The sequence below is a fragment of the Mus pahari genome, chromosome 3, assembly GCF_900095145.1.
Source record: "Mus pahari chromosome 3, PAHARI_EIJ_v1.1, whole genome shotgun sequence".
Lineage (NCBI taxonomy): Eukaryota > Metazoa > Chordata > Mammalia > Rodentia > Muridae > Mus > Mus pahari.
The window spans coordinates 134,932-157,845 of record NC_034592.1 but is presented as its reverse complement, the minus strand read 5'-3'; the positions used below and the strand labels follow the sequence as shown (position 1 = coordinate 157,845).

The 22,914-nt window shown below is 42.6% G+C and overlaps 1 protein-coding gene across 2 annotated transcripts in view; it reads left to right on the top strand.

The window, feature by feature from the left end:
* Itga8 (integrin subunit alpha 8) overlaps window positions 1-22,914 on the top strand; it is a 182,371-nt gene that overhangs the window by 133,663 nt on the left and 25,794 nt on the right. For both annotated transcript variants that reach the window (XM_021192601.2, XM_029536874.1), the window contains exons 25-26: window positions 1,389-1,547; window positions 17,327-17,455. In XM_021192601.2, the coding sequence (XP_021048260.1) occupies window positions 1,389-1,547; window positions 17,327-17,455 (288 nt within the window). The remainder of the gene's footprint in view (window positions 1-1,388; window positions 1,548-17,326; window positions 17,456-22,914) is intronic.

The window sequence follows — 22,914 nt, the reverse complement described above, 5'->3', positions numbered from 1 at the left end:
AAGGGACAAAGATCTCTACTACTCTTGAAAAAAAAATCTGTAAACTCACAATACCTTCCACTGTGCTCAGTGTTTGGGGGATGTGGTCTGTGTCCTCTGAGTGGAACTCACATGTTTAAAATGTTCATCTTCATGAGGCATGGACTTCCTTTCCCTGGAATTTGTTAATGTAACTAGTCAGCTTGCTCTAGGAATCCCAGCTTTGAAACATGCACTTGCAGAGAACTGTAGGGCGCACAGACTGTCTTTGGCACTTGATGGATGGCCATTTTCCCAGAGGGTGAAAGAGAGTGCCTTGCAGATGGTTGCAATTGACAAGCCAGTAGTCGGGGCGGGAGGCAAATTCCAATGTAAAGAAAGGATCGCTACATTTTGGAAGAATATAATTAAAATAGCATTTCTAGTGCTACCATTAAATTTATTTAAGTTCGAGGTAAGCATAGCTATGTTTTTACACGGTAAGTATAGACTGATCTACTCCAGTCTGCAAGCAACAACATGTACTCCAAAGTCTAGTTGTTTTGAGCATTCATGTGATGCTTACTGCAAGCAGAAAATACCACACCTCATGGGCCAGACTATAGGCAAAACACCAGCAAGTTAAAAAAAAAAATAAGAAGCTGCACAGGTGGCTTAAAGCCCTTGCCATGTAGGGTGGCAACTTGCATGTCATCCAGTGTTTAGAGAGCAGAGATAAGAGATTCCTGGAGAAAGCTGACTAGCTATGTGAGTCCCATATCAGGGAGCTCTGGGTTCAAGGAAGATATTATCTCAATGTATAAGGTGCAGAGAAGTCCAGGAAAACAATTGATGTCAACATCTGGTCTCTATAGGCACATATATGAATAGACACCTGCATATGTACATGCACACACATACATTAGATAAATAGATAGGTAGATACATACATACATACATATATACATACATATATATATCCATACGTAGATACATACATAGATACATACATAGATACATACATAGATACATACATAGATACATACATAGATACAAAGATATTTTAAAGGTTGCCTTCAAGTTATACATAATAAGTGTGAAGGAAACATCAGTAAATTTGTGATTATAGGAGATTCTCATCCCTAAGGTTTTGCATTCTGTATGTGCAGTATCCTGAAGTTTAAAGGGCTCCTGGTCCCAAGCATTCCGAACGTGAATTGCTCCACCTGCATAGTCTTTGAGTAATACATGCTGAGAGCTTCACAGACTGAGTCTTCCCTGAATGTGTACATACCATGATTTCAGAGCTCCCCAGGCCTGGCTAGATTCTGTGTTCTATTTCTACCACCAAAGTTAAAGCTGATAAGATGTGCTTTTCAAAACAGACACATGATAGACATGCCATTCCCTAATGTGTCACGTTCTTGCAGCTGCACAATATTGGACCCAGCACCATCGGTGAGAGCATTCTTGACGTGGGCTGGCCGTTTTCTGCACGGGATGAGTTTCTCCTCTATATTTTTCATCTTCAAACTCTGGGACCTCTACGATGTCAAACAAATCCTGAGATCAACCCACAGGATATAAAGGTAGGACTGTAGTCTAAGCAGTGGCTGGATCTAAATTGCTTAGGTAATCCCTGAGCAGAACATTTCTCTTTTTAAAGGGCCTAAGCAACTGTAGTCTTGGCCTAAGCAAGTGCTTACTGTTCATAGCAACCTGGCAGTTATTGAGCCTCGATGGGCACCTTCTATAAGTTATTTGATCAATAGCCCCAACCTAGCCAGAATCATAACTAGGTATACCACATTTAGGAGAGTTAGTATAAAATGTTATTTTTAAAAGTCTTTTTTGGTATATTACCCAAAGACATGAGGATCTTTGTGAGAACATGAGTTCTCACAGCTGTTGTCAATAGCATATGGTAAAATGGGATTTGCCAAAGGCTGTCTCAATGCCCTGAGAACCCCCAGACTGGAATGCATGATAGTGAAAGCTTGAAGAGATGCTCAAAGCAGTGCAGTACAGACTTTAAGTGCTTCTGGGGTCCAGTAACAAGTGTGGCCACGGAATTACCTATGGAGCGGACAGCACAGCAGGGTCAGGGCAGGGCTGTGGGCCTATTATAACACAGAGCCAGAGCAGGGCCTGAGAAGCCTATTAGAAGCAGGGTCAGGAAAGGGGTTTGTGGAGAGGTATTAGAAGGCAGGGTCACAGAAGAGCCTCGGGGAGTAGGGAAAGTATAACAGTCCCTGACATAAGGATCTGTAACCAGGCAGGGTCAGGGCCTGGGAGTCAATTGAGAGCAGGTCTGGACTGGCTCTGAGCTTCTCCCTTCTGTCCAAGCAGCTTGTCTGCTGGTCACTTGTTCATCACCAAAGAACCCAAGTGTCCCAAAGCCAGATCCCATCCAGGGTGAGGACCAAACTGAGCTTAGTAAAGAAAGGAAGTAACATCAGCCCTTGAAAATGTCACATTTGCATGAAAACAGAAATGAAACTTTGTGAACTGGATATTGTCCTCAGAAGACAACTTCACTCTAGAACATTCTCCTAGTAGCTACAAGGGCCCAGTGTCTCTGGTGCAAGGACAGACTTCCTGAATCCCAGACTGAGCCATACAGGACCCAGGCCCAGGCCCAGGGTCACTGCCATCGTGAATGGCTTCTTTTTCACCCCCAAATGTTCTGTATATAAAGGCAAGAGGACTCTCCTAACAGGAGGCTCAACAGTAAAGGACACAAGAGGTAGTAAGCCTCCCTCTTTATGCAGAAATAATAAATTAAGCCATTGTGTGTCATGAAATTATTTCAAATACTTCCTGAAATAGTTTTTCTCATTTCTTCTTTCCTTACCCTTAATTGAGATGATTTTTGACTTCAGGGACAACAGCTTATTGAAGAATAATGTCTTTGAATGTTAGCATATACTGTAAGTGACCCAGATCTTCACAGCGGCACCCTTATTTAACGTAGCTCTCACACACGCAGAGTCTTGAATCACATGCTCTAGTAGAAGGCCCCTAACTCTCTTAGAGTGTAAAGTTTGCCTTGTGTCTGACATTGTTTATATATGTTTGTATATATTATGTAACTTGTTTAATGAGCACTATGCTGGCTGTACAGGGCTTCTCCCCCCTCTGTGGCAATTTAGCAATCATTTTCAGTGACAGGGACAGTACTAACAGATAACTTGCATTAAACATTGACAGATCACTGCAAAACGAGTGGTAGTGTGTACTAAGCACCTGGCGTCCTCATTTCTTCCTTATTCTTTGGGAGTGCTCATAGTCTTTCATTAAAAAAGAATAAATCTGCCCAAGGCTAGAAAATTCTCTTAATGTAACTTAACTAGGCTTCTTTTATAAAAGAAAAAACAACTTTCAATCCATGAAAACTGAATATAAGATTTAATGACAATATGAAGTAATAGCTCCCTAAAATAGCTTAATTAGAATAATGTATGAATTATTTAACTATGGGAAAGCTGAATGTCTTTACTTCCAGGTTCTTAACATATTTTATAAAGATTTACTGTACTCTATATGTACTAGTGTCTTGTCTGCATAGATGTATATATACCACAAATATGATGGATGCCAGAAAAGGATATTAGGCCACAGGAACTGGAGTTGGATATGGTTATGAGCCACCAGATGGTTACTGGGAATAGAACCCAATTTATCTGGAAGAGCAACCATGCTCTAACCCCTGAGCCATTTTTCCAGCCTCCTTAATACACTTTAATGACATTTACTATGTTGCCCAGGGAAATTTAAAAAACCTCTTATTAATAAATAGCTATTAAGGGCTGGAGAGATGGCCCATCGGTTAAAAGCACTGGCTGTTCTTCCAGAGGTCCTGAGTTCAATTCCCAGCACCCACAGAGTGGCTCACAACCATCTGTAAGGGAATCTCATGCCCACGTCTGGCTTGCAGGTGTACATGCAGCAGAGCACTCACATGTTAAAAAAAAAAAAAAGCACTTTAAGAAAAGTTTTAAAAAATAAATAGATATTAAAATGTTAATCTTTATTTTTATGTCAGTGGCATTTATAATTGAGATTGCTTGAATATTATTTTGATATTAAATTGATTAGTGTCATAGCTATTAAGTTACTCAGCAAGTTTATTCCTTCCTAGACAATACAAAGATAAACAACTTGTTCGGTATTGAGTATGAGTAAAAAACTAGTGTAAAGTGAATTACAAAATGTTTTGAACATGTTGGTTTGAATTTTTCTAAATGGTAATATCAAGGCTAATTGATAACTTATATATTTTTATAGGTGTGCTTGTATATGTGTGGGTGTGTATGCACAATTCTGTGTGTCTATGCTTGTGTGTGTGAGTATAAGTGTGTGTGTGTGCTTGTGTGTATGTTGTGTGTGTACAAATGTCTATGGTATATGTATATAGGGTGTGTATGCATGCTGTGTGTGTCTGTGTGTGTTTCTGTGTGTAAAGGTATATGGTATATGTATATAGGGTGTGTGTTTGTGTGTGTGTACATTGTGTGTGTATTCTGTGTGTGTCTGTGTGTTTATATGTGTCTCTGTGTGTGAATACATGTATATGCTTGTGGATATATGCTTATGCATTGTTCACATGTATGAGTGTGTCTGTATGTGTGTATATGCTTGTGTGTGTTCTTGGGTGTGTGTATGTTCTGGTGTGTGTGTGTGTGTACCTGTGTGTATACCTGTGTATACAAGAGTATGTGTATACCTGTGTGTATATGTGAATGTATGTGTACCTGTGTGTATATGTGTGTGTACCTGTGTGTCAATGTGTGTGTGTGTGTGTGTGTGTGTGTGTGTGTGTTTGTATACAGACTTGTAGTTGCCTGAGGTTGGAGATTTTCATGAACCCTAGAGCTGACCTGTCCAGTTAGCCTAGATAGCCAGTGAATTCCAGGAAATCCTCTTTTCTGCCTCCCCAGGGTTACTGGTGTGACAGACATGAGCCTGGTGTTTGATGTATGTGGGCACTGGGGATCAGAACTCAGATCCTCATGCTTACACAGTAGGCATTTCACCAGCTGAGCCATTTCCACAGACATAATTGCTGAATTTTTAAAAATATAGAAGAAAGTTTTATATTTAATAATAAACAGAGAAAGTAAGTTTAGCAAAAGGGAGATGGAAGAAAAGATAAACGTATTAGAGGTGAGAATAAAGTTCCCCCATGCAGTCGAACTTTACTTATCAGTCAGAGTGAGGCTCAGCTCCTTACTCTCTGCGCTCTGGTAGGAATGTGTTGAAATGTGTCACCAGTGTAAGTGGTGCTTGTGGCATGGGGACTCTGCCCTCTGGATGGGTTAATGCCATTCTCACAAGGGCAAAATCTCAGGGAAGTCAGTAACTGTAGGTTCACTGAGATGGCTTCCCCAGCTTTCCTTTGCTTTTTGCTTCCTCCCTTTCCACATGTCCCCTTTCCTAACCAGGAGCCAAGCAAGCAGGTGAGTAGCATCCCTCTGCTCTGGGCACATACAATGTCCATGCTGTTGGACTCCTCAGCCTCTAGACCCTTGAGCTTTCCCGTGTGTACTACCCATTCTCAAGGACTCTGTCCCAACAACTGGAGAAGGTCAGGCTACCTATGGGCCAATTTTTCTTTTCTTCTTTTTGTAACATTACAATTTTAAAGAATATATTTTATTGTTCTTTGACAATATCATACATGTATACAATGTACTTTGATCATGTCTACTTCTACACTTGATCTTAGCCAAAAGGCTGAGAAGCGATGATCATGTCTACTTCTAACTTCCCTCGTCCCAATTTCACCTGGAAATATCAAAACACATCTCCCTCCTGCCTCACACTCTTCTCTCTGTCTGTCTGTCTGTCTGTCTGTCTGTCTGTCTCTCTCCTTCTCTCTACTTTCATTTTTTAGTTTACATGCTTTCTGCTGTTTTAAGAGAATATATATTTTACATTTATCTTACAGTATATTTTGATCACATTCCTTCTCCTCTCCTACCTTCTCCTAGACCCTCCTAACTTCCTTGCTTAGCCAACTTCATGTTATTTCTCTCCCTCAAAATACAAAATCAAAACAAACAAAAAAAGATCAAAAAAATCTAAACAAAACAAACAGCACGCACACACAAAACCATGGAGTCTATTTTATGTTGGCCAACTACTCCTGAGCGTGGGGCCTGCTCTGGAACGTGGATAATATACCCCATGTTCATTAGAGAAAAAGCAGGTTTGTCTAGCAGACTCCTTCTCTCAGCAGGTATCAGTTGCAAGACAGCTTCTTAGTAAGGAATGGGATTTTGTGTCCATTTCCCTTCAACATACTGAGATAATTTTTTTCTGGCTTAAACCGGTGCATGTCTTGTACATGCTATCAGTCTCTGTGAGTTTATATGCTGTGTCTAGAAGATTCCGTTTCCTCGGAGCCATCTACCTCTCTCTTCCTTTTATAATCTTCTGCCATCTCTTCTACAGCCTCGAGGGAAGAAATTGGATAAAGATAGCCCGTTTGATATGGAGTGCTCCAAAATGTCTCCCCCGGCACACCCTCCAGTTGTGTGGTCTCTGTGTTATTACCATCGAAGACCAGAGGGAGCCTCTGCTCTGTCACATGAGCTGTCTCACACCCTTTTTAAAAGGAACCCTGCTCAATCTAATTGGGGCTGCCCTTTTTGTGCATGCGTACAGGGTCATTCACCAGGGCATGAGCCATCTACCAGTGGCCACGCTTCCAAAGAAACACTGATACCTTACCCAAAAGTCATCAACTGCCAATCTTTCATCATCTCGGGATGGAGCCTTGTGACCACCTCCTCCGTCCACGCTGGAGTTTTAAGTGGCTTGAGCCTGTGTCAATTTTGTGCAGGTAACCATATCTACCTTGAGCCCATGAGAGCAACTGCCTTGACCTATCAAGAGGACAACATTTCACAACACCCCTCCTTGTCCGGCAACTCCACCCCCTCTTCTGCAATGGTCTCTGAGCTCTAGGACCTGGAGGTGATTGAAGTGGGTCAGCTGATGATACAGTTTAGGGCTACATAGTTTCTCCCACTTAGGGCTGATCACTCAACAGTCATTGTTTCCTTGTCGACAGGTTGACCAGCTCTGAGTTTCTGCATTAACTATGGCCTGCTCTGCTGTGCCTTAGTGAGTGCCTCTTGAAACATCTGGTCATTAGCTGCCCATCTTCTGCCACCATTCCTGAGATTTCCTCTTAGGCGCCTTCCCCAATGGCTGTGCCTAGATATTCTAGTCAACTTGTTCTCTCTCCTGTGAATTCTTGGCTGTGCTCACTTATGACTGAAAAGATGTCTCAGCAAAACCCTGTAACCAGCTTTTCTTCTCCCTGTTATGATTTTCTTTGTTCTTTTGTTCTGGTCTGGATTTTAAAATTAATTGTTTTATTTATTTACATTCCAGACGGTGGCACTTGCTTCTGGTCCCTCCTCCCACAGGTCCCCATCCTATTCCCCCTCCCCCCTTGCCTCTGATAGGGTGCTCCCCCTCCTCCTTCCCTGGTGTCTCTACAGGATTAGGAACATCCACTCCCACTGAGGCCAGACAAGGTAGCCCTCAGCTACACATGTGCCCCAGGGCCATGGACCAGCCCATGTATGCTCTTCAGAGGTTCAGTCTCTGGGAGCACCCAAAAGTCTGGTGTAGTTGAGACTACTGCTCTTCCTATCAGGTTGCAATCCCCTTCAGCTTCTTCAATCCTTCCCCTAATTTCTCCATAGGGGTCCCTGACTTCAGTCCAATGGTTAGCTGTAAGTATCTGCATCTGTCTCAGCTGCTGGTAGAGCCTCTCAGAGGACAGCCGGTAGAGCTAGAGGACAAAAGGCTCCTGTTTGTAAGCATATCATAGCATCAGTAATAGCATCAGGCTTTGTTGACAACCCCCCCCGCCACCCCCCATGAGATGGATCCCACGTTGGGCCAGTCACTGGATAACCTTTCCTTCAGTCTCTTCTCCATTTTTGTCCCTGTAATCCTTTTAGACAGAAACAATTCTGGGTTGGTTAAACCATCCCTCCACTTGGGGCCCTTGTTTGTCTACTAGAGATGGTCTCTTCACACTCCCTCTCCCCACTGTTAGGCATTTCAGCTAAAGTCATCCCCACTGAGTCCTGGGAGTCTCACATCCCTAGTCTCTGGGACTTTCTAGAGGGTCCCCCACGCCCCAGAAGCTGCTTCTGGGGGAGCGAAGCATCCTCACTTGGGCCTTCCTTCTTGTTAAACTTCTTACAGTCTGTGGGTTGTATCCTAGCTATTCTGTACTTTTTGGCTAATATCCACTTATCAGCGAATAGATACCATGCATGTCTTTTGGGTCTGGGTTACTTCACTTAGGATGATATTTTCTAGTTCCATTCATTTGCCTGCAAAGCTCAAGATGTTCTCATTTTTAATAGTCCTGTTCTGTTTGACACACATTCTCACTATGTAGGCCAAGTTGGCCTCTAACTCTCCATTCCCCAACCTCAGGCTCCTGGCTTCGTGGATTATGGGGTGTACCACTGTGCCTGTTTCTATCACACACTAATGGAAAAGAAACCATTCCGATTTCCTGAGAAGCATTTTCTAGGCCACCCACTACTGGGAACCAGAGGCACAAGGGAGAGAAAGAGCCTTTGAAATGATGGAGAGACTCTCCTGGCGCTTACCAAATGCTGACACACTTTCCAGATTCCCTCTATAAAAACCTGTCCCTACCTAAATATTCAATATCACAGAGCAAACAAATAATTTTTCTACTTTTTATAGTCACTTATATGGCCATTGTCCTGGATATTATTATTTTTTATTATAAATACACAGTTTTACAGCATTAAAACCATATTGAAACTTAAATAGGGTTCCCCCCCAGGGGTGTGTGTGTGTGTGTGTTTACTAGCTTGAGTACTGAGTTACTACTTAAAACATGATTTTTAAAGAGAAATGCTTCCTTAATGCCAAATATCTCCCCAAACCCTCTGAAATTTGGCCTGTGTGCAAACAAAGAAGAGTTCCAAATTCAACATCAGCCTCCATGTCTTCTTCCATGCACATCAGGGTCCAATGAGTCTGACCTGTTCAGGGCTCAGTTTTCATAAGAGAAGCTGGCTAGTCTATCAAGTTACTCCAAGGTCACCCACGTTTTAGGGAGGGATGCTCAGTGCCTTTTAAGGCACTAGCATAATAATTCTAACCCGTGGTCACTATAGGCAACAATCAACAAACAATCTCACCCACGTCACCGTTACCTTACTTGCTGCCCAGATCCAGAACTTCAGCATCCAAGGTCGGATGAAGCAGGGGTGACCACACAGAGACACTGCTCAACAATAGTGCTGTCTTTATTTTATTTTTTATTTTATTTTATTCTATTTTATTTTATTTTATTTTGGTTTTTCTGAGACAGGGTTTCTCTGTGTAGCCCTGGCTGTCCTGGAACTCACTCTGTGCTGGCCTCAAACTCAGAAATCCACCTGCCTCTGCCTCCCAAGTGCTGGGATTAAAGGTGTGTGCCAACACGCCTGACTACCGACTTTAATTTTAATGTAGATACCTACATTAATCACCAAGTTAGGTTATTCAGCTTGGTCTGTCAAGGCTCAGAGTCTGAGAAGTATAAATGTGAAGAGAAGAAACAGTTACACAGCCCGTATTTTTCTCACTCACGGACAACACAGAGCAATGGACATGGGATTGACTCGAACACTGGCAGCCCAATCGGAAGATTGGGGTTCTGCTAAGCACTGGTTCTTTCTGCCTCCTGAGGTTGGTTACCAGCTTTCTATAACCTCATGAGAAGAAGCAGACACCCATGAAGGTTCTGCCTATACGAATCATGGTCTAGATCAGAAAGAAAAGATTTTAACGTGGCAGTTCACTCCATGCCACCATCTAAAACATTTTGAAGCATTCAACTGTCTGCAGCATTCAGGCAGACCCATTAAATCGAATTTGTTCCAGTTTCTTCTTGGAATAAGATTTTTAGAGTTGAAAAAAGTGTTTCTCAACTATACTAAAGAAGGTAAAAAATTTTTTTTCAAACTACCAATTTTGTTATTTTGGTGGACTTTATTCTGGGCGTTGGATAGCCTTCCAAACATGCTATGATCTTTAGATAAGATGAGGTTGAAAAAGGAAACCGGACCAAGCAACCACAAGTTTCATGAAGAATGAAGCATTTTAAGTTTCTTGATGGGCAAGATTTTATAATAAACAGTCAAAGTATGAGCTGACCAGGGTCAGGAATCCAGCTGAAGAACACAACCCTGTGCTTGGGGAGACAGGCAAAAATGCAGAGAGCCAGCCTGCATTAGGACCCAAGAATACCTCCCAGGAGTAATTGCACTCAAAGGAGAGCCCTTGGGTATAAAGGGGCTTGCAGAGACTAGAGCAGGAAGCCCACATCCTAAGCACTGTCCTTGGAGGTATGGAAGGAGGTCGCCTCTGAGTCTCCCCTTGCTTCAGCAAGACTGATCCCACAGGAAGTCCAAATTACAACCAGATCATACAGATCATACAAACAGTGATGGCAGAAACCCAGAACCCATGCATCTGCCAAGGATTATAACCCTGCAAAGAGTTTCTAGACTCAAGTGGCCTGCAGACAGTGGTTTGGCAAATTTGCATAGTTTGTCTTATCCTTAAGAGTTTCTTTTCTGTTAACTGCCTCTGTGTACTGGTTCCCATCAATTCAAAACTGGGAGACATTTGCTAGTTCAAAAAAAAAAAAAACTCTGTCTCCCTGCCACCAGCATCCCCCTAACCTTTAAAATGAAGACAGAGAGAGGAAAAAACAAAACCAACCAGCTTTTAGCCTGGCCTTTGTCATTACCTAACAATTTCTTTTTATGCCTTTTGGAACCATTTTAAAAGGCTTGAATATTTGCAGCTATGGATTATTTTGAGGCAGAAGCACTTGTGAATGGCTGTGACTTACCCCAGTCATGGTCAGGTGTGAGCTGTAAGTTCTGTCTCCTCCTTTGAAGGCAGTCAGGGCTTCAGTTTGAGTGATGACCTGGCTCTGGTTTTCTCATCCAGTAAAGATGCTGAAGTTGCCTTCAGTGCTTCCTACTGAACCCTTCCCTCCCAGTACAATGTTAGCACCCTTCAGAAATTGCTCCCTCCAGCTCCTAACAGTGCCCGAGGATCCAATTCTTGATCAAATAGAGCTGATTCTCTAGACAACGCTTTCAGCTTTGCTCACTGGGAATGTCTTCAGCCTTGCTATGTGTGTGAGCCTGTGAATGCATAGTCATGTGGGTGGATGGATGCATGACGCACGTGTGTGTTTATGTGTACTTGTGCATGTGTGTATGTGTGTGTGTGCTTGTGCATGTGTGTGTGTGTGTGTGTGTGTGTGTGTGTGTGTGTGTACATGTGCATTGACACAGAATTTCATTATATAGCCTAGGCTTATTTCAACCTCAAACTCCTTCTTCTTCATTCTGAAAAAATGCTGAAATATTATAGGCATAGACCACCAATCCTGGCCATAGACACACATTTGGAAAAAAGCTTGATTACCAACAATATTAATGGCAGAGAGGACAAGCACCTGAGTACAGACTCATGTGAGATGGATCTGGGTGCACTTGCTGGTCAGCTGAGAGGAAGAAATAGTCAGAACCCTGGAGCTTCCTGGCCAGGTAGCCTAGTCTACTGGCAAACTTCCAGGCCAATGAGTGACCTCTCTCAACCAAAACATGGAAGGTACCTAAAGAATGACACCTGAGGCTGTCCATTGTCTGCTACCCATGTGCACACACAGGTGCACATGAGCACCTACATGCATGATGCACATATAACATATATGTGTGTACATCCCATAGAAACTATACAATGGAAAAAAATACATCTAAAGACTAAGGAAACATCAACTCCATCAATGGAGTATGATGATTCTTCTAGGTAGCCCGTGAAAAACTCTTTCAGGAAGAAAAAGCTAGGGTGTCCCTCTGCTCACAAATCCTTAACATGTACGACTTAATTGCAGGGTACACTGGCCCTCTAGGCTCTTTTGCAGATTTAATTACAGTCCATGAGTATAGTCTGTTCTTTCGTGCATGCTAGGAATACCTGAAGTCCAAAGACACATTACAAACAAGAGAACAATGAGGTATAGTGCTTAAGTCTGGGTTCGCAAGGCTATCAGTCTCATTTCATGCCAACCTCCTTCTTTAAATTCCATTTTTCCAACTGCACTGCACATTCTAACCACATATTGTTCCTTTAATCTGAAAAGTTAAGCCTAAACCAGAATGAGAGTTTGGGGTATATTGTGAGGATACAAAGGTCTTGTTGGGGTCAAATTCTGAGGAGCAGCTGGAGAAAGAGGATTTTTACTAATAATTATTTCCTTGTTGCAGAAAACTGCATTTTTCCAGGCAGTCACTGTGGCGTTTACTTGGAGATTCTCACAGCATTGAACCAATTTACCCTCTCGACTGTGTATCTGCCTCAGTCTGATGCTCAGAGCTAGCCTTCCTTACCACTAACAATCTCAGGCCAAGGAGAAGCATGGTCTGTGGGGCCCTGGCGAGCTCAGAAAGAGACTCTAATATCCACCTAGAAAATTAATTTTAGCTGTTGCTTGCATTTCTTAGACATCTCCCCTCTTAGGTTTTATTTCTTGAAATAATTTCTGGAATGCTATTTCAGAAAACTGGCTTTGTAAGCTATTTGAAAACATTCTGTCTATACTGTTCAACAGTGGCATTTTCTATCTGCAAAATAGGGTTATGAAATGAAGGGAGCAGTTTCCACCGACGCCTGTCTTGCAGGATCCTTGTTTTCTACCTCACAGGAAGACCTGTGCTTCACCCAGTATTGCCAAATTATAATGTATTCCAGTATATACGATTTTTTTAATTCCCACATAAGTCACATCAGATGAAACCACACAAAGAGTTCTTGGTTTGGGGCCATTGTTTTATTAATACTGATAACAATCATAGGTGAAACCCAGATACTAATGCACATGCCAGCAAGATTTTGCTGACAGGACCCTAATATAGCTGTCTCTTGTGAGGCTATGTCAGTGCCTGGCAAACACAGAAGTGGATGCTCACAGTCATCTATTGGATGGAACACAGGACCCCCAATGGAGGAGCTAGAGAAAGTACCCAAGGAGCTGAAGCAGTCTGCAACCCTATAGGAGGAACAACAATATGAACTAACCAGTAGCCCCACCCAGAACTTGTGTCTCTAGCTACCAGGAAGCAGGAGTGGGTGGGTTGGGGAGCAGAACAGTGGAACGGGGGAGAGGGTATAGGGGACTTTTGGGATGGTATTTGAAATGTAAATGAAGAAAATATCTAATAAAAAAAAGTAAAAAAAAAAACAATCATAGGTGAAAATTTGGGAATTAATCACAACTAGAGACTAGGACGATGGCTCAGTCAGTATAATGGCTACATGCAAACACAAGGCTGTGAGCTTAATCCCAAGAAGCCATGAAAGAAAACAGCCAGATATGATGGTGTATTATTGTCATCTCCGGCACTAAAGTGGTAAAGACAAGCAGATCTCTGGAGCTTGCTGGCCGGCCTGCTTAGCCTGCTGGAAAAGTTCTGGGCCAGTGAGAAACTAGGCCTAAAAACAAACAAACAAACAAACAAACAGCCCAGAAAACTCCATAGTGGGTGATATCTGAGAAACCACAGCCAAAAATGTACCGTGGCATCTATGTGTGTGTATGCTCACTTGCACACACATATGGACATGCCTGCTCATGTGAATGCATACATGCACACAGACAATTATGTCCCAGGTTTTACAGTACTCCACTGTACTTTAGCTAGCTCCTAGAGGCTGGGGTAAGGGATTGCAAGTTTAAAGTTTGCCTGAGCTACATAATGAGCCCCTGTCTCAAATAAAGAAAAAGAAAAGAAAGAGTAGTTACACCTAATAAATCTGAAAAACATGACAGCAGACACATACAGAAAGTGCAATAGGAAACATACAAGGAATTAGGGATTTACATGATTATTAATTGTCTGTTGAGCTCAATTTTTTTTTAAATATTGGGCTGTAAACACTTTTCTATCAGATCCTCTGTTTCTGTGCATCTGTGAACAACCTCCTGGCAGGGCCAGTTCTGTCACTGTCTTGGGAGACTCCAATATCCCAGGAGCTGACACTTCTGGGTTCTCACCTCACTCTGTCCATTCACCCCACCATCTCAGGGCTTTGCAAAGCCATTGGTCTTAAAGGATAGCTTACCTTGCCACACTCAACATCCTGTTTATTATTATTATTATTATTATTATTATTATTATTATTATTATTATATATTTTCTTTATTTGCATTTCAAATGCTATCCGGAAAGTTCCCTATACCCCCCTACCCTTGTCGTGGTCCCATCTCCTCTCTCCAGGGAACGTTTTCTGTCTTTCTTTGCATGCTTTCTTTCAAGCCATTAGCCCAGCCCAGCCCACCTTTGAGGCTACCATTGGCTAAACTCTCTTTCCAGCCATGCTGAGAATGCAAGATGACTTACCTGACATTCTTTTAAAAGTTGCCGCGATCTCTCTTCCGCACTCTCCAAATCGCTGCCTTGAAAACCCTTGCCAGCTTCTTCAGCCCTTCACTGGTGCTGCCATCTTGGTTCACTGGCTGAAGTATCCATGGGGCCATTCTTGTCACAAGGAAGCTCTGTCCTTGTCAATCTTCATGTTCGTGTCTCCAACACATTGTACTCTTTGTCCTTCCTTTCATTTTCCTTCACATTATCATTGATATTGTGCTGAAGACAAGTATGTTTTCAAAATTTCAATTCCCACATCAAAATCCAGCCCACAACCTGGACCTCCTGATATCCTCTCTCATCTTCAACTTCTCTCTGCAATACTTTTACAGGAAAATCATTTCTTCTGGCAGCTCCAGGACTAAATTTTTCTACGTGAAACATCCCTGTTTCCTTTTCTTGTGTATTCACCCTCGTCTCCTCTACCACCTCTTCCTTGGATCTTACAAACTTGGGACATTTTCTCCATCATCAAAATTAAAAGTAAGCCAAATAATTTTATCTTTTTCAAGAGTGGACTTCTTGCCTTTCCTTTTAAGGTTTATTCCAACTACACCCATTGAAAATTAGTTTGTTTCCTTGATTGCTTGGTTTCTGTTTCTTCTTCTTCTTCTTCTTCTTCTTCTTCTTCTTCTTCTTCTTCTTCTTCTTCTTCTTCTTCTTCTTCTTCTTCTTCTTCTTCTTCTTCCTCTTCNCTTCTTCCTCTTCTTTTCTTCTTCTTCTTCTTCTTCTTCTTCTTCTTCTTCTTCTTCTTCTTCTTCTTCTTCTTCTTCTTCTTCTTCTTCTTCTTCTCTTTTTTTATGGGACCTCACGATGCAGCCCTGGTTACCTGAAATTATCTTTGTAGACTCTGGGATGGAAAGAAACTTCTTTAACATGACCAAGGGACTTCATCTGATACCTTTCTAATCAATTGTTCACTTATCCAAATCCTCTTAAGTGATTATAATTTGATTTTCACCTGTAGAATCTCCCACTCAGGAAATGACATGCACAAATTCTTAGCTGACAGAGCCAGCCAATACATCCCTCACCAGGTTTGCCTCCTCTTCAGGATCTCTGTGACCTAGAGGCCCTGGTTTTTTGCAATTTTTTTTTCTTTACTGCTGGACTTCCCCATCTGAGTTTTCCTGGTTAGATATGCTGTCTCCAGGGTTTCTTAGGAGCATGCCTGTGACTCTGAGCTTCTCACTTTATCTTTTCTCATGGAGACTGCTAGTGGCAGTTGGGCTAGTCCTGATGGTTACTTATAGGCCACGGAAATCATGTATGACATGAGATGGATGTCATGGTTCCCAGGGCTTCATGGCAGTACAGCTCAGGAATGGAAACCAGCTATGACTCTGTAAAACAGAAATCAAATGTGATCTCGGTGAGATGAATCTGGAGAAGCCAACAGATGCAAAATCCAGCATGTCATGATACTTGTCATCCTGAAGAGTTTGAATTCCATTGCTCTGTTTGGTAGAGTCTTCTAGTCCAGTGGTTCTCAACCTGTGGGTCGCACTACCTTTGAGATCACATATCGGATATCCTTTATATCAGATATTTATATTACAATTCATAACAGTAGCAAAATTATAGTTATGAAGTTGCAATGAAATAATCTTATGGTTGGGGGTCACCACAGCATGAGGAACTGTATTGAAGGATTATAGCATTAGGAAGGCCGAGAGCCACTGCTCTAGACCCTTAGATACACTGAGCATGTCCCTTAGATACACTGGGCACCTCTGCTCTAGAGCCTGAGATACACTGAGCACCACTGTTCTATGCCCTGAGATACACTGAGCACCACTGCTCTAAACCCTGAGATACACTGAGCATCATTGTTTTATCTTTTGTCGTACATTGTGCATCTGTAATGCCAGAATTTCTTTTTTTCATTCCAGACATGACTGTATTAGTGTTATTCCCATCATATATAGACAAGCCAAGAAAACAAAGGCTTAATATTCATAGTGGAAGAGGGGGCATGTTTCTATATTCAGTTGGTCATAGGTGTTTCCAAACTTTTGACATTATGACACAGCACTGCGATCTACCATGTTTATACTTGAGAACTGCACAACCAAATTATAAAAGAAAAATAATCTTATAATGTTTTAAGTACATTTAATACTTCATCTCAGAGTTCATTTATAGTTTTTCATTCAGATTATGTCTGGTGAGCTGTAGGTTGTCCATACCTACAAGCAAATAACATCACTAGGGTATTGTTTTTAGGCAGAAGCTATTCTCAGCAGGGACATCAAGATAAAAGTCACCATTTCTAAAATACAAACTAACGGTGGAAAGATGTTGTCCTGCAGCAGTGTGTTCATTGTTGTGTGCATCAGAAAACCCAAGCCTTTAGGACACAACTCTCCTCACAGGAACACTTCACATGAGCCTGGGAGCAGGGTCAAAGTCATGAAGACAATAGCCTGAAGACCACATCAAGCTATTCCCCCACCCTTTCCAGACACCTTAGGGTTTATCTCTCCTCATAAAAGCTGCCTCACTTTAGCCAGACCCTCTTCATCATGAGGGCAAATCAATCAGAATAACTCATGTCTTCAAAGTCAGAGTCTTGGTTTCTACCCTTAATGGAGAAATTATTTTTCCTGAAAATCTCACTCTCACAAGATAAAATTTCCAAGAATGTGTTCTCCTATGCCTCATGGATTCCTGTAACTGAAAAGTGGACAGGATTGTGCTGTGTCAGCCTGAGTCATTGTGTCGTTGACTGTGCTGATGGCAAAGCCCAACCTTTGTGAGCTCTCAGGTGAATCCAGGTCATTCACCCAGGGTTTGATATGGAATTGAGGTGAAGAGAAAGATGAGCACGGTTATGTGTGATGACTCCTGCTTTCTCTCTACAGCCTGCTTCCTCCCCAGAGGATACCCCTGAGCTCAGTGCCTTCTTAAGAAATGCTACAATTCCCCATCTTGTCAGGAAGAGAGATGTGCCAGTGGTCCACCTCCACAGACAGAGCCCTGCAAGAATACTGGTAAGCTGTCACCGCATACACAGGACTGAAGGAAAACTTTGGATTAGATAGAATTTCAGGATACATGGGGTTTTAGCTTCAAGCTTGCTTTCAGCCTCCTTCTGTGCTCAGATCCACCTGACAGCTTGGAGCAGCATGGATCGTGGCAAGTGAAAGTGACTCTTTTGTAAAAGATTTAAGAAATATTTGTAATAAAACCTTTATATTCCTGTAAGCCTACCATGAAGGCCACTTCAGAGTAGAGGTGAAAACAAAGTATGGCTGGGAATCCATTCAAGAACACGAAAGAATAATACAGGAAGATGGGCAGGAATAATAATCCTCATATATGACATCACAATGAATCCATTATTTTGTAGATTAATTTTAAAAAATCAGTTTTAAGTCATACAGTTGTTAGCCTACCCAGACACACTGATCTGTCTGTGCAGCTAGAATGAGTACTAAGAGCTCTGTCTACCCAGTGTGTCTTTATAATGTTACACCTATCCTTGAATCTCATGGGGCTTGGCTTGTTCAAAAGAACTGTGTGCTGAAGGAAACAAAGTCAGCTCACAGTCCTCTGCACCTCCATGTTTGTTGAGGATACAGAATCAGCCTAGACTTGTTAACACATGGATGGATAAAGGACAGGTGGTAGTGTAGGCAATGCAGTACTGTGTCACCCTGAAGAATTAAATCAAGTCATCTGCAGGAAAATCAGTGGAACTAAAGCACATCATATTGAACAAAATTACCTCTACAGAAAGCAAGAAGTCATCTTTTTCTTTTCATATGTGATATATAGAATATAAAAAAATCAAAGCTCACCAGAAATCCCATCAAGAATAGCAAGCCAACAAACACCAAGGGACTTGGGTGATGCACACTTATAATTCCAACACTTGGGAGATAGAGGCAGAGAGAGATCAGGAGTTCTAGGTTATCTTTGGCTAAGTAGCAAGTACAAAGCCAGCCTAGGCTACATGAGGACCTGAAGTTAAAGTAGTAAAGGAACTGCTGAAAAGGGTGATGGATTAAGGCATGAGATAGTAAAGGAGGACGGGAGCTGGTAGGCAGATGAGACCAAAGGCATGCATGAGAAGTAATAGTGAGAGCCATTAACATGTGCAATGAATATTCATCAACCTTAAAAAAATGAATTAGTAAAAGGATGGGAAAAAAGCCCAGCATCGTTTTTATTAGAAAATCTGTTGCTTTGTATTTGTATGTATTAGTCAACCAAATCTCCTTCTAGAAAAAGAAATAGTGAATTCAGGTTTTCTGGGCTGAGACACGAGGGTCTTGGGACAGATGGACTCTGGGGAAACTAACCTGATCTTAGTCAGGACTTTGCAGAACTGTCAGCATGAGTCAGCATTTTTTTAATGCAAGGCCCTTATACACCCCAGTGCCAGTTCTGATCTTATCCCCTCATAAGAATGTTTATCCTCTTTCCTGACCATGTAGCAAAGGCTCAAATCAATGTTCAATTCATAGGCAGTTCACAGACTAGATCCCTAAGGACAACTCAGCCACAGGTACATTTTTTTTTTTAGATATTTCCTTTATTTACATTTCAAATGCTATCCTGAAAGTTCCCTATACCCCCCCCCCCCGCCCCTGCTCCCCTACCCACCCACTCCCACTACTTGGCCCAGGCCTTCCCTTGTGCTGGGTCATATAAAGTTTGCAAGACCAAGGGGCCTCTCTTCCCAGTGATGGCTGATTAGGCCATCTTCTGCTACATATGCAGCTAGAGACTCTCAGGAGGTACTGGTTAGTTCGTATTGTTGTTCTACCTACAGGGTTGCAGCCCCCTTTAGCTCCTTGGGTACATTCTCTAGCTCCTCCATTGGGGGCCCTGTGTTCCATCCAATAGCTGACTGTGAGCATCCACTTTGGTGTTTGCCAGGCATTGGCATAGCCTCACAAGAGGCCACTATATCAGGGTCCCTTCAGCAGAATCTTGCTGGCATGTGCATTAGTATCTGGGTTTGGTGGCTGATGATAAGATGGCTCCCTGGATGGGGTAGTCTCTGGAAAGTCCATCCTTTCATCTTAGCTCTAAATTTTGTCTCTGTACCTATATCCTTTCATGGGTATTTTGTTCCTTAGACCATCAGAAATTTCATCCTCTTTTCAAGCATCCCCAGAGTAGGGACTGTGCCTTAGCTACAGCAGAGGCTTCATTTCCCAGGCTGCACTGAAGAAGCCCAACCCAATGTTCATTATCCTGTGCTGATTCCAATTGGAGCTCCAACCTAAGGCTGAGTTTCCTATCCCAAAGTCACAAACAGAAAGGAGAGAGAGTGTGTTTGTGTGTTTGTGTGTGTGTGTGTGTGTGTGTGTGTGAGAGAGAGAGAGAGAGAGACAGAGACAGAGACAGAGAGACACAGAGACACAGAGAGATCTTCATCAGGAAGCCTCAGGACCAGGGAAAATATGGGGGAAGGATGGGAAAGATAGAAACCTGAGCCAAAGACACAGGGGCAGCAGTCACGACCCTGACCAGTCAAGGAGCCAGGAAAACCCAGAAATGCAGAATGACTACAAGACTATCCTGGACACAGCAGTGTGCTGAGTCCTAGGGCTGTTTCCCCACCTCTCCACCCGTCTAAAACTCACAGGATATGTGTGCTTCCCACTGCACTGCCTCCCCTGGGTGCAGGTCAGCCCCTGACGCATATGCTCAGTGACCATGTGAACAAAGGACACAGGTATGAATTCACTGAATCACTGGTGGTCGCTTTTGGAGTCATATCTCAAATGCCCTGAGGATGCCACTCCCTCCTGCTCCTCCTCTCAAGCCCTCATTCCTCTCAACTCTCAACCCAATTACAAAACCAACTACTGCACAGATTAAAAGACAGTTTGAACACTGACCAAATTCATTAGCCACCACATTCACTGAATTGAAAATATGATGTCCATCCTGGCAATACTTCAGTGAAGGCCATTGTTCCAGCCAGTCATAAAACTGATGTCACTCAAGGTAGCTAAAGGGAGCAGATCTATGGCCAAGGATCTGCGTCTCTGAGTTTAGCATTTTCATAATTAAAAGAGTAGTAATGATCAAGCACAAGAAATAGCAACTGGTGGAGGATATATTTCGCTCACAGTTTTACTGATATGATTCATCACATGGTCTCTTGGCCTCATGTCCTTGGGTAGCACAGCATGGTGGCAGGGTTTGTGGCCAGGACTCAGAGAATAGAGAGCACCAGTTCTCATCTTGCTCTCTCTTTGCCCCTTTGATTGACCTTCAAATCACTCCTTAGAAATGGCGTCACAAACACACCCATAGGTGTGTGTCATCAAATTTCCTAGGGAACTGCAAATTTAGTCAAACTGACAGTAATGAGTAGCCACCACAGATCTCAGTTTACATAAATGAAAATTTAAGGTAATAATTTGCAATTAGTAAAGGAGAGAATGGTGGTATCAATGAATGTTCATTATTATTTGCTCCCTGTTGCAGGATATTTGATCACACCATGAATTATTATTATGAAAATCAAGATTGTATTATTAGCTGAAGAAAAAAAAAAATTCTAGTTGTGGTGTGGCTCAGGCCTCACACCTTTAATCCCGCTGGCTGCAATATAGATACACTCTTAGTATACAACTTCAATACCAAACAACAAAGGTAAAGTTAGTTTGTAGAAGGAAGCACCATGTTTGAAAGTGATGTCAAATTGAGTGTCAGACAAAGTGCCCAACAAGAGAAAGATTTGACAGAATAGGATATGCTCAACTCTCACAAGAAGAGAGGTGACAAATCAGCTGGAGGTGAGAAGGTGGGAAGGCAGTTTTAACTGGAGAGTTTTACAGAGACAGGTTAAATAGAAAACAAGCTAGACATGGGTGGAAACAAATGAGGCAAAGACTAGGAAGGAGCCAGAAGTTTAGAACAGATTGCCAAAGTTAGTATGAGGCCAAGCAGAGCAATTCAGGAAAGGCCAAGAGAGAGAAGCCAGATTAAATCAGGCAGCTTGGAGAGGAGTTTTGAGCCAGAACCTATGAGTTGAACCAGCCAGCCAGATATCAGAAAGAACAAGAAAGGGTGACATTGTTCAGCAGGAAGTCTCATACATTCTAGGCCTAGATAAGATTGTGCTGAGGCTAGAAACTTCCAGGACTAGGTCTAGGATGGCAGACCAGAGCCTCGGAGACAACACTTACATCATGAGACTAAGATACATTTACAGCTCCTAACCAAAGTGGTGGAGGATTCACTGAATGTAAAGACCATCCTATCCCCTCAAACAAATTAGATAAACTGTGGGATGGGTGGATCATTGGAGAGGAGAGAGAGGGGTGGGGGGAGACAGAGAGAGACAGACAGAGAGAGAGGGAGAGAGAGAGAGAGAGAGAGAGAGAGAGAGAGAGAGAGAGAGAGAGAGAGAGAGAGAGAGAGAGAGAGAGAGAGAGAGAGAGAGAGAGAGAGAGAGAGAGAGAAGGTTTCAACTAAAGAGGCTAGACTAGGGGCACAAGCTAGGGTCTGGAAAACCAACTGTACTGTTGGGTTATTTGCTTTATGAAAAAGACACATGTACTTTTGGGTACGGGGTGTTAAGTCCCAGGTGAACATCCCTGTCTGCAGACTCTGTCTCTTCCTGAGTTCTGAACTCTGACCAGTTCCTCTGGGGGACCACAGTCTTGGTGGTCAGCAGAGACAGAGATAGCACACGTGAGTTCTGAAGAAGACAAACAAACAGAACTGCAAGTGGAGAACTAGGAAAAGTCCTGAATTGATTTCTTTTCTATTCCTATAGTTCTGTATTGACCCTGAGTTAATTTTTAAGGCACAGAAAAAAATATTTAAAAGCCTGATAATTCTAACTACTTAATTCAGTCTAATAAAGTAGGACCACGGCATCCCCAGTCACAGCACTAACATTCCAGAACAGGTTACCCGCCATGTGGGCACCCTAATAGTAATTACAGGCATCCACAGAGGATGGTAGGATAGCATAGATACAGTGGCCAGCTGCGAGTCGATGGGACAGACTTCAGGAGGCACAGTTTCAATTTGAGATGGTAAATTCTGTGGGTATGTGGTAGCCATGACTGCACAACTGGCCTAGACTCCTAAAATGATGAGAAAGACTTTGGTAATTATGACTTAGAGCTGGGAAGATGGCTCACCCTGAAAAGTGGTTTCTTGGCAAGAGTGAGGCCCTGAGTTTGATCCTCAGAACCCAAGTAAAATAATCAAGTATGGAGGAGTAGATTGATCCCTGTACTGAGGAGACAGATAAGTTAGATGCCCCAGGCTCACTGCCCAGCCTAGAAGCTTGGTAAGTTTCAGGTTATCGAGAGACATTGTCTCAACCTAGAAGATGGGCAGTGACTGAGGAATGGCACCTGAGGTGACCTCTGGCCTACACATGCATATGCACACACATGCATGTGTGCTTGTACACATGAAGAGAGAGAGAGAGAGAGAGAGAGAGAGAGAGAGAGAGAGAGAGAGA